Genomic DNA, 12,509 nt, shown 5'->3' with positions numbered 1-12,509 from the left:
AATAATATAATGATAAAAAATAATAAAAAAATGTTTATTTGGCAGCATTATCCAAAAAATGTCCTAACTAAGCGATATTGCATTTCATTAGACAGCAAATTTTTATCAAGGAAACACATTAATTAAGAAAATGCAAAGAAGAATGGTTTAATTCATTTCGTTGACGTTTATTTTGCATGGTTTTGCGTCACAATACATTCAAAGCTTGTGATAATAAAAGAAAATGTTTAGCATTTAAACATTATATCACCTATATGTTAACACACAATTTGGTAAAACATGATTTATTTGTTCATCTACATGATAATAATATTTTTCATATGATTCATAATCTTAATATTATAAAGACTTGTAATTTACAATAATATACAGAAATAATTTTGTTCCAGCAATATATCACTTTTGAATTAATCATTTTAATTTCAAGATTGTATCAAGGATCTAATTTCTGAAAATATTCAAAAAAAAGAGTTTAATCTAACCACAAAGAGCCTGAAGATAGAGCTATTTTTATAGCAGCTCCGAATACAGAGGGCCAGTAAATCCAGATGAATGTGGTAAGGCAGGTCTGGTGATTTATTATAACTTCACTCAACTCTGCTGAAAGAGACCTTTGGGAACAGGTAGAACTTGCTGTTTTGTTTTTGTCCCCATGTCAGAGCTGCTCTTTTCGCTCTGTCCTGCGATAGGAACTTCAAGATAATGGGCTGGGTAGTGGATAATTGATCCTATAACACCTAGAGGAACCCATACAATTACAGCATAAAATCAAAGTACAACAGCATAAAAAACATTTTTGTGCACTTCAAATAACTTTTATATTTTAATGTTATAGTCTATTGATGATTATACCTAAATTCCACAAAGCCACAGAAACACAAAACGTACTATATGTCCAATTCAAAGGGCTCTTCTACCAAGGTGAGTATATAATCTTTTGTCAATCTGTATATTGCAACAATAAAAACATTTGACTTACCACCTGGGTGTTGACCTGTATAAAGTAAAAGAGGAAGAGAATAAATTTGAGCTACATAGTTAATTCAAGATTAGATTACTTTAACATGTAAATTTAAAATCATTAATAATATGGCAAGTGAGCAATTGTCACACATCAGCATGTGACAAAGCATGTGATTACAGTATACTCACCCTGTCGCTTGAAGATAAGAATGCTTGTAAAAACAAATCCAACAAAGAGTAATGTGACAAAAACTGGAGCAATCACTCTTAAAACACCAAGCTCTGAAAAAAGTTCAGCACATAGTAAATGTTAAATTCATATTCCGTAAGCAATTGCATACTTGCAAACATAGAGATGTCTTTGCAAGTCTTTCAAAACACATTAAATGAATTCTGTACCCAGATTCAAGTATGTTATCTTCAATAAACATGCCAATTTCTGTAAATGTTTTGTTGGGGACCTTGATGAAATGTGACCCTGGATCACAAAACCAGTCTGTTAATACGTTTCCTACCTTAAATATATATATTTTTGTGAGTGGATGGCCCGCCACAGTGCCCGTGATTAACAAATTTAAAGGCAATTTTCTCAACATTTTGATTTTTTGCACTCTCAGATTCCACAGTTTTAAACGGTTGTATCTCAGCCATATTGTCCTATGCTAACCACATATACATCAATAAAACGCGTATTTATTCAGCTTTCGTATTATGTAAAAAAAAACTGTTCTGTTGTCCAGGGTCACAAATGTGCTTAATTTGGTAAGATATTTGAACTCATTTTAGTTAAGTGAAGAAATAAAAGTTGACTCGGTTTCATCATAGCCCAATTATGAACTTTAACATTGCTCTGTGTAAAGGCATGCATTCAAATCCATTTCAAATCTTTAACAAAAGAAAACATCACGACAATTACCCTCTTGATTCCCATTCTCATTCATCTGCTTGAAAAACTCCTCGCACTCCTGTTTCAAATGACTTTTCTCATGACCTGCCAGCTCAATCTCAAGCGCCCATATTTTCTTTATATCACTCGCCTCTGGCAGCAACACCGTCCACGAAACAGCCTCTGGATCTAACGTCAGATAATCTTTGCCATTCAACTGAACCCGATCGGACAGTCCGCAGACTTGATAGCCCCGTAGCGTGCATTCTCTCAAACGTATGTAGGTCCCATTATCTGAAAGTTAAAGGTGTATTCATTGCCACAAAATGACAGCGTGAAAATGTAATTTATGCACAAATATACTTTACTTGCGCTTGCATGCTTCATGATTATCCTCAGGGCGTCATCTTGAATGGGTCTTACAACGGGATGCTTGGCGCTCTTCCCCTTTAAATAGCTGTCAGAAGCGCCATTGATAGAGATTCTCTCCACGATTGTCCCGTTTATCGATACACTGCGCTCGAACTGGATTACTATATCTAACACAACGGAGATTCACAGAGTAAAGATAAAACATCTATTTAAGATTATAACAGGATAAAAGACTCACCCTTTGGGAGACCCCAGGACAGAGCCATGAGAAAAGCGAGAGTTAAAACGAAGATCATTTCTTCGAAACAAAAAGTTCCACCAGGTTGAGTGTCGAACAGGTCGCTTCGTCAGTAACTTTTCTTTCAGTTTCTATTTTTTTATCAAACTCATTAACCCAACCCAGCAAATAAATAAATAGCAAAAAATGAACCAGAGCAACAGCGTCAAGACCAGACAAGTATGTTTGGCTTAAACATGTAAGAGACAGTGAGAGCTCTTGCTTGTCATTGGCTAAGACTGTTGAGGAGGGTCACAGTCTCACACAACGGGTTCACGTCTATAGCCTACAAACACTGACCTGAAGTTGACATTTAACAGCTATGAAAACAATAATAGTAATGAATAAACTGAGTTCAGACTTTTTGTTCTACCAATACACTCGTGACGGGTTGTGTTGCTGTAGGCTATACTTAAGTTTATGTTTGTTATTATTTTAAATGGATTATATAACCAAATCATGTATGTTTTAGTTTACTGCATTTCCAAATTAGGTCAGTGATATTACAAATTGTTTCCAGGTTAAAAGAGACTATACCAATCATCACACATATGTAATATGAGCCTACATTTTAGGTATAGGAGGCAAAGAGGATCATGACAGAACTGTGAATATAGAAAGAAAAAATGATAAAGTCCACAGCACTTTTAGTGCTTTGTGGCACAATATTTTGGGGGAGTGTACTAGAAAGCATTGACGAGAGCAGAAAGAAATACTGTAAACAAAGACAGACAAGAAGAGCAGAGCAGACGTAGACATTCTTTGTCATTTTCTGGGAAACTGAAACTAAAGTTGCATGGCTTCTTAAAATAAACATTAACCTTATACATCAACAAAATGAAATGGCTATTTAAAGCACAACATTGTTAGCACTTTTACTGAGCATTTCTTTCCAACTTTCGTTATAAACCAGAGAGCACGGAGGCATGACAAATGGAAAAAGAAGGGCAAAGATTATATATTTCCCTTCAGATATAAACCCTAGTCATAAACAATGTAAAGAATTAAGACATATTGTGACTTTGGCAAAGAATGTAAATTGGTTAGACCTTAACGGGTAGTGCATGCCTTTAATACCAAGGAACATGATCATTTTATTTACCTTCAATGCCCTGTAAGTTACTTTGGATAAAATGTTCTAACAAGGTTATATGTCCTTCTCAGTCTTAATATGGAATTTAAGTTTATGGTACATAATCTTCCCACGTTAAGTAATCTTGATTTGTTTTTGCACTGACACTTAAATAAATCAGTGAGAGTTTTTGGTTAATGATTTCTTAGGTGTCTTAAAAGTCGAATAGAGGTGTTTCATAAAAATAGAAAGTATCAGCTGCTAGGGATATATTTTAATTCATAATTAGCACAAATGCGTCCTATTAGAATAAAACATTCTAAAATGATAAAATATCTTTAAAACTTGTGTACTTGTCTACTTGTGTACGTAAGGAAAGAAAATCTACAACAGATAATTTACAACTCTGTTCATCATTACACATCTAAAACCGAATGTTTATTCGGGTTGTGAATCTGTACTTAAAATAAAAAATAATCCAGTTATGAACCAAAGTGATACATTTAACAATTAATAAGAAACAAATTATATAAACGTAAAGAACAAACAGTCTGGTCAGTAAAGTTATACAACTTCTTGTAGTGAAATATAACTTTTTTTGTTTACTTATTATTTTTGAATAACTTTTGCAGAACTGGGTGAGAGGCTAAGAATTGTTTGGCCATCTTCCGTTTTTGCCATAGACATTTATGATCCAGAAGCAGGTTCACACATTACCAAACTGTACAAATGATAAGAAATACAGACACACTGGCATAACAACCTCTGGAATGTTTATAAATTGACAAACTAATGAATTGAAATGAAATGAACACAAAAAATATGTTTAAAAATTATTAAATTGATTCATCTGCAACTGTAAAACAAATCAATTTAACCTGTTCAGTGCACTCAAAACAGGTTTTTTGGACTATCACGGTACACCATAAATGTTTTAGATCTTGCACTTTAAACCATTGCATTGTTTTTGTTAATGCGCTGTCATGTGAGATCAAACATGTAATTAATAGCAATACAGACTAATGCAATACAAATAATAAATAACATAGCTCATAACTACCATGACAATGCTGTGCCATTTTAGAGTGAAAACAATTCTGCATAATTTCAGGGTTGCAAAGTTTGCGCATGTGCAAAGCGCCTGACCCTTCGCTCCCTCCCCCACGACATGCTGCTGTTGGTCCGGTTTGTGTTGGACCCAGAATCACATTGCATTCCGTTGCATTGCATGTGCACACGCCAGAAGCTTGAGGTTCTTAGATTTTTCATTGGGGCATAAGCCCACTGATTTTAGCCTCATTCGATCAGATCACATCTTACATTTTCTCTCTCATCGGTAACGTCAATTCTAACCTAAACAGCAGCATGTCTAATAAAAACGACAAGCCAGAAGGCAAGGAGCCTGAAAGCAGCTGGAAAGACGCGATTTACAATCCAAGAACTGGGGAATTCTTCGGTCGGACTGGTAGAAATTGGGGTAAGTGAACGCAAATACTATAAAATAACACCAGTTTCACATCCAAAGTATCTTCAGCATTGGATGTATGCGGTTGCTTATACGTCACGTAACGTTAGCTCTTAATAAACGTTACATGCGCGGCTACAGAAATAATGATCATATAAGAAACGACATGTACGCTGCTTTTATGAAAATCTAAGGTGTTTACTCATAATATAGTGGGGATACCTTTAGGGTAAATGAAAGGAGCATCCCATGTACATATAAAAATGACAACAGTGGTAGTAATCACAGGCATCCTTGATGTCATCAGGGCTTTCATTGATGACATCAGTGGTAATTAATGTCTGTCGTTTTGAATACAGTGGCAACATTGTATTGAAATTCGTGGGTGCATTCACATAATGTAACATTGCTTAAGATGTCCAGTCTTCTTTAGCATACCACCGTGATGACAATTTTAAATGTCCAAATGTCGCCAGTGTTGTGGTTGGATTTTTTTAGGTGTCATGTGTATTTTCTCGGTATGAACTGAAAATTCACTGAATTATAAAGGAGTAATTTTTATCTCTGTGCATGTTTTATTTATCAAAGGCCTCGTTTGATAAAACATTCAGCAAACAGTACTATCTATATCAGTCCTATGATTCAAAGCTGTTCAGTGTTTATATGCAGTCAAGTCCCTTGCTGTTTTTAAGAAAGAATTTATGTTTATCGCTGATGTAGTGAACGCATTGATTGAAGGACCTCTCTGACCTTATTAAAGGCTGAGTAGGCAATCCAGAATCATTTTTTGTCATGCTGGCTGGAAGTGTCTTAAAAGGAAATTTAACTATAAATTGAAAATTCTGTCATCATTTACTCACCTTCGATTGTGTATAAATTTCTTTGTTCTGATGAACACAGAGAAATATTTTGGGAATAAAGCATATAACCAAACAGATCTCAACACCCATTGACTACCATAGTAGAAATAAACGATGGTAGTCAAACAGTGCCCCAGAACTGTTTGCTGTCCTACATTCTTCAAAATGTCTTCTTTTATGTTCAACGTAATTTTTCCTACTATGGGAGTCAAAGGGTGTCGAGATCTGTTTTGTTGCCATTGGCAGTCAGGCAGACTCTAACACCCCCAAAAATGAGAGTTTTGCTTTTTAAGGTGTGTAGTAATGAAAGAGAAAACAATTTGGGCTATATTTATTTCTTAGTAAGCCAACTGTTCAAGAATGAAACACTCGGCTTGTTCTAGTGGGATTGTCGCACGCCGCATCCAGTATAGGCACGGTGTAATCCTTCATCCTACTGTACAAACAAAGAATTTCGTCCTGAAGAAGATTTATAGTGCTGAAGCTGTGGTCTCTTACTTAACAAATGGCTTACTAAACAACTGGCTTTCCTGTAACTCAGTGGTAAGAGCGTGGCGTTAGCAACGCCAGGGTCATGGGTTGGATCCCAGGGATTGTACATATTCCGAAACAAATGTATAGTATAATGCAATGTATGTCGCTTTGGATAAATGACTAAATGTAAATGGATAAAAGCGTCTGCCAAATGCAAAAATGTAATGTAAATGGGAATAAGTTAAAAGTGTTTCAGGCCCTTACGGTTGGTAAATAAGTGTAGGCTTGTAAACAGCAGTTTCCCAATAAATCCCAAGTGCTATGTATTTTGTCTAATGTCGATAAATCTGTTCTCACTCATTTTTGTCATTATTGGAATTGTGCTCGCGATGGTGCGGTTACTCTCTATATTTGTGCATGTTTCAGCCATTCTCTAATCATTGCTTCCTAGGTTGATTGTTCTGACTTCTCTGCTTTGTTTGATTCTCAACATGTCTCCCATTTTGAGCATGTTTTTGATTTGGTTGTGCAGAGCCTGATTCTGATATACATTTATTTTCATTCAATACCTGTTCTGTTGTAGCAAACTAATACATTTTGTTTTGGCATGGTATAATTAAAACAGGCATTAAATGCTGTAAGAGCAAATCCTTAAAATAATTCATCATGAAGAGTAAACAAGGAAATCCTGGCTAAGATAAAAAATGGTAAGGGCTACATTGATTGATGTGACTTTTATTTTGACAACGGAAGTAAAGGGTTTACGTGTATACACGCAATTAAGGCCGTAGTACGGTCCATCCATCCGCGCCGTCTGCATGACGCAATACAACAATACCACAATGCCGCGTTCAATAGCGCATGCGCGAAAAAGTGCACTAGTCCACTAGGTGTCAATACACACACAGAAAGTTTGCAGTGTCCCGTTGTCGAAGAAGAATGATACAAAATCAACATGCTGAAACCACAAACAGGAAGCTCAGAAGCATATCCTTCTCCACACTGTTTGGTTGTTGTTCTTGTTGTCTTGCTATTCGCTCAGATTGTTTGGAATGGTGAAAACAGTTCCTCAGTCATTCATTTGCAGTATATCTGTGAATGACGTAACTCAGCACTGCCCTCTGATGGTCTGGTAGAGCACACATACTCATTTGTATTGTGCATGTGTTAAACTCGGACATCCATGCTTATCTGTGATGAGAATGCGCAAAAAGCTGTGTGGATGCGTTTGTGCGCGAGACTGACACGTACAGCGAAAGTCAAGTATAAGGCCTTTACATGTCCACGCGTCTAACATCTGTACAAGAAATTACATTAGCTGTGTCTCGTTTCGTAAGGCTGCATCCTTGTGTCCTCTATAGGTATTATCCTTTAAAGGATGCGGTATACGGAGGATTCTCAACTTAGAATTAAACGAGACGTCCTTCGTAGGACATAATGGCAGAAAAGGAAATGGGAAGTACCACGTTCCTATGACACCATGTTGTACTGGGACACCTGTCAATGAATTAAAATGATTTCTACATGGTTTAAGAGGTAAAAAGTTGGTTACTCTCAACCCCAAACAATGCCAAAAGAGTTAGACAAATATAACATTTTGCCTTACTTTAAAATCACTGAACACTTGTAAACCTATTTAATACATATGCCTGCTAAGATTTAAAAAACATGACGCAATTTGTAAACCGTTTACATTTAAACACCACGTATTTGATTGAATGTGCAGCTGTTGCCGTTTATTAAAAAAACAGACATGGCCGACGCAAAGAATTGTGGGTTATCTCTAGCAACGAAGAATACAGCTCATGTATCCTCCGAATTCCTTTCAAAGAAGGTCGGATTTGAAGGGTGCCTCCGGAGAGTCCTACCTGATTTTATGAAACGAGACAGCCTTCGAAAGAGACCTCTGGAGGACACAATCTTACGAAATGAAAGACGGCTAATTACTGATGGAAATTTTGATTCATTTGAGTGATTAGTTCTTTTTCAGTTTGTTCACCAAAATGATTCGTTCAGACTCGTTCACTGATTCCTTCAGTGACCATTTCGTCATATATTACATACAAACTCCAGGAGGTGGTGAAAATTTTTGTTAAAAGTGCCTGACGTGACTGATTTCTCATATTTAATAAAAGCAACACGTAAGCAACAGCAGCATTAGCAACAACAAACTATTTGTCATGTTTAAGTGTCATGAATGAGTCATTCACTTGAATTATTTTAAATGTAATTATGTAAATTTAAATACATGCTTATAACAAACCATTCTATACTTTCAATAGGAAAAAGTTACAGTTAGATGTGGCTTGTTACATCTATATTGTATTTTAGTATTTTAGTATTGATGTTTAATGTAATATCAATAAATGATGCTGAACAAGAGTCATTTTCTTCAGGTCTCATCCTCCTTTTTTACCTGGTCTTCTATGGATTCTTGACTGCAATGTTTGTCTTCACTATGTGGGTGATGCTTCAGACACTTAATGACGATGCTCCAAAGTATCGAGATCGAGTTGCGTCCCCTGGTGAGTTATTCAATGTGCAGATCTAGATGTGTTCATTACATGTTCATTGAGCTGTATAATGGCTAGAAATACGACTGTAACAAGTATAGAGTTTGTCTCAAAAAACATTTATTCTGAAACGAAACTAAAATCTATTTAATTATATGAATTTTAAATTTAGTGATAAATTGTCTATTCTTAATTCAACGTGGACTTTTTTCTTTCTGAAGGGTTGGTTATCAGGCCAAACTTGCTGAATATAGTTTTCAACAGATCAAACCCTCTTGAATATGGCCAATATGTCCAGCATCTAGAATCGTTTCTGGATCGTAAGTGTTTTACACTCCCAACCACTCATAATGACCTGTTTAAAATGTTATATACATGGTAATCTTGCGAGGCTGTACAATGATGTCTACATATATAGTGTGGGTACGCCATTCTGAGCAGAAAGTCAGAAATGAAGATAATATTTGATCATTTTCCAGAATATAATGACTCTAAGCAAGCCAAAAATGACTTGTGTATGGCGGGTCAGTACTCCGATCAGGATGAGGAACCTCAGAAGAAGGTGTGTCAGTTCAGGAGGAGTATCCTCCACCATTGCTCTGGTATGGAGGATGCCACCTTTGGTTACGCTGAAGGAAAGCCGTGTGTTATTGTCAAGATGAACAGGGTGAGCAACCTTACATGTAAACGTTACATTTATTTCTAGCATAATGCACATTCAAATTGTATTTTAAAATTAACATTACTGTAGCCATACATTAATTGTTTTAAATTGGCTTATTAAATGGGAATATCTGCAATGGTCTTTCAAAAATACATTCTTAGGTTTCCTAACTGAATGTCAATCATGCTTATATTGTTTTATTTTTTTAACCTTCAGATCATTGGTCTTAAGCCAGCCGGAGATCCATACATCAACTGCACATCAAAGGTAAACGACTGTATTCTGGTTAAATATGAGTTTATATTACTTATCAGCCTGTCTTGTGTATAATGTCATTTTAATATGTGCTATGTTAAATTTTCTGTCTGTGGTGTTTTTGTGGTTTAAAGCTACAATGTGAAAGAGAAATTTAGAAAATGAAGCTAAATAAAGCTTAAAGAGATTGTGATTAAAGTAATTACAAGCCAGGAATGAAGATGGACGGACAACAGATCCCCGTTTGGGTGCTTACAGATATTAATGTTGCTGAAAAATTCTCATGGATTTCTTGGATGTCTTATTGTTAGTTCATCCTCTCTCACAAAAATGTTTTTTTTCTTTTTCTCCCTTTATTATTTTCTTTTTCTCTCATGTCTCTGTTGCATGCTAGCAGTTCAACTCCTTATTAAAGTGATGGGTAAGATCACTGTATTTACGGTCTCTTGCTCTCCTGGCTTTTTGTTCTCCAGATACCAAAGTGATTGAGCATGTGTAGACAATTTATGCTGTGTACTAATTATCTGTAAGGCACAACATATAAATGATGCTTTGCATGATATAGTAAAGAATCTCATACCATGGGATTTTTTTCCAGTTATCTGTGTAGTTTCTTTCAAAATCACCTACTAGAAGCTATGTTTGTTTAAGAAGTGCTGCTACAGCAATAGAGCTTAAAGGGGCAGTTTACTCCAAAATAAACGGTTCGATTCATTTAAGTATTTATTTACCCTCGTGTCATTCAACACCTGTATATGACTGTTCTCTGGAACATAGCAGAAGATATTTTGAGATGTCTCTGTGGTTTTGTGTCCACACAATGGAAGTGGATGGGGCCCCAATGTTCTTCAAAATATCTTCTTCTGTTTTCTGTTTAAGAAAGAAAGTCAAACAGGTTTGAAAGGACATGAGGATGAGTAAATTATGAAATAAGTGTTAATTTTTGTGTGATTTATGCTCTTAATACAAAAAGTAATCAGTTTAGCATGGCATAGAGTGCTTTTCTGCATTTTATTTTCCAAAGGCATAGTTTTATTTGGCTTAGTCTGCTTTTTGCTGAGTTCCTTTACGTGCTGCATTCTGAATGTGTTCAATTGGTTAATATGTTCTTACCAAGCAACTCAATGCCAATTCATTTCTTCAGTTCTATTATGGTATCTTTCTTTCTCTTCAGACTGAAACTCTTCTCCAGTTGCAGTACTTTCCCCATGAAGGGACTATTGATCGGATGTACTTTCCTTACTATGGTAAAAAATCACATGTAAGTAGGTCATTACATGTTTTAACACATATTATGATTAAAGAGAGACACGTATCATTGTACCGTTTGATTATGTTATCAAGTTACATTTTAATTTTGTGTGATGAATGTTAAACCAACTAATTTTACTGTTTTTCAAAAATCTTGTTACTTTATTTCACATCTCTCTTGTAGGTGGATTACGTTCAGCCTCTGGTGGCTGTAAAGCTGTTGCTTAAGAAGGAAGACTTCAACTCCGAGCAGATTGTAGAGTGCAAGGTGGAGGGATCTAATCTTAAGAACGATGACGAGCGCGACAAGTTTCTCGGCCGTGTCACCTTTCGGGTCCTGGTGACCGAGTAGATCGGGGGCTGGTGCAGACGCTGAATGGGACCTTGCACTACTTGACTCCCTATTGTCCTTGTTCTTCTATATACCCCCCGCTGGTCCCCAGCAGGACCACAGGACCTAATTTACCTCTCCACAGAATGACAGGCATGACTGATCGATTACCGTTAATGTCCCCTTAAGCATGTCTTAGCGGGTTTAGTGATCATAGCTGAAACTAAAATTGTATTTCACCCTGGGCTTTGCATTCCTTAGATGTTTTAAATTCTTGAACGTAAACGCAAACGCATTTTAGGTTAAAAGGAGTTTTTGTTTACAATTTGATTGATATGATAGGGGTTAGTCACTACCTTAAGTCACTCATTGCTTGTTGTGTTGGTTTGTTTCGTGTTACTCTCTGTGAATATATTTAATTATCGTCAAACTGCTGTATGATTTATGTTGAAAAGTGGCATGATATGTTTTTAAAGTATACATTTGTAACCTAAATCCGTTTCCTAACCTCTGCATGGACTGGTTCATGCAGACGCCTTAAGAGCCATGTAACATCTTGGTATAAATGCTATTTTGGACAAATAAAAGGAAACAAAAGTCAACTGTGGGTTTTTCTGTTGTCTCTTAATTTCGGAGTCAGCCACACGATGGCACCAATGCACAACAATGTGTTGGGGGAAGGGGTTTTAGGATTGATATTTTCATACACTTATTTCGTTCCAAAGCCAGCTTTTGTATGAACCAACATTTATGCAGTTCAATGGCTGCCCTTAATATATTGTAGGAACCCCCTCTTATGCTATCAATACTCATTTTGATACTCTGTGTCCGTCAGAACTTTGATATTCTTTTCTGGCTCAGAGGACAACTTACACTATTCTGTAACCAAAGTATTATAGATTACACTTGAATTTCTGAAGTTGCTTCACTGAAACACGTAGAGTCAAGCTCATTTACCTTATTTATGTCACAGGCTCACCTAAAGATAGCACTCACAATTCTGACAACAGCTATCAATAAGCAATTTACGTCAACCGATTAGTTCACCAGACTTAGCAGTAAGAATCTGTCCGTACAAACATGGTGTTTTTTGTCTGGTGAAGGCCAATGTTGATGTTATCAAAGC

At 36.1% G+C, this 12,509-nt stretch overlaps 2 protein-coding genes across 4 annotated transcripts; one reads left to right on the top strand and one right to left on the bottom strand.

Annotated features, from left to right (window-relative positions):
- Positions 1-152: 152 nt before the first annotated feature.
- On the bottom strand, positions 153-2,734 carry LOC130418115 (uncharacterized). Its single transcript, XM_056744081.1, has 6 exons — positions 2,460-2,734; positions 2,218-2,388; positions 1,880-2,143; positions 1,153-1,245; positions 980-994; positions 153-737 (listed from the first exon to the last, which is right to left on the bottom strand). The coding sequence occupies exons 1-6, from the start codon at positions 2,515-2,517 to the stop codon at positions 592-594; spliced, it is 747 nt and encodes a 248-aa protein (XP_056600059.1). The 5' UTR covers positions 2,518-2,734; the 3' UTR covers positions 153-591.
- A 1,967-nt stretch (positions 2,735-4,701) lies between these two features.
- atp1b3a (ATPase Na+/K+ transporting subunit beta 3a) lies at positions 4,702-11,959 on the top strand. 3 transcript variants are annotated; one of them, XM_056744079.1, is made up of 8 exons: positions 7,009-7,632; positions 7,731-7,905; positions 8,766-8,894; positions 9,104-9,202; positions 9,362-9,549; positions 9,763-9,813; positions 10,976-11,062; positions 11,237-11,959. In XM_056744079.1, the coding sequence occupies exons 3-8, from the start codon at positions 8,813-8,815 to the stop codon at positions 11,402-11,404; spliced, it is 675 nt and encodes a 224-aa protein (XP_056600057.1). In that variant the 5' UTR covers positions 7,009-7,632; positions 7,731-7,905; positions 8,766-8,812; the 3' UTR covers positions 11,405-11,959. The 3 variants fall into 3 exon arrangements, with proteins under 3 accessions (XP_056600056.1, XP_056600057.1, XP_056600058.1); XM_056744078.1 differs by lacking the exons at positions 7,009-7,632; positions 7,731-7,905 and adding an exon at positions 4,702-5,047; XM_056744080.1 differs by lacking the exons at positions 7,009-7,632; positions 7,731-7,905 and adding an exon at positions 7,936-8,510.
- Positions 11,960-12,509: the final 550 nt, after the last annotated feature.

Source organism: Triplophysa dalaica, chromosome 3 (genome assembly GCF_015846415.1).
Source record: "Triplophysa dalaica isolate WHDGS20190420 chromosome 3, ASM1584641v1, whole genome shotgun sequence".
Classification (NCBI taxonomy): Eukaryota; Metazoa; Chordata; class Actinopteri; order Cypriniformes; family Nemacheilidae; genus Triplophysa; species Triplophysa dalaica.
Note: the sequence above shows the minus strand (reverse complement) of the source record. Positions and strands in the feature narration are given on the sequence as shown.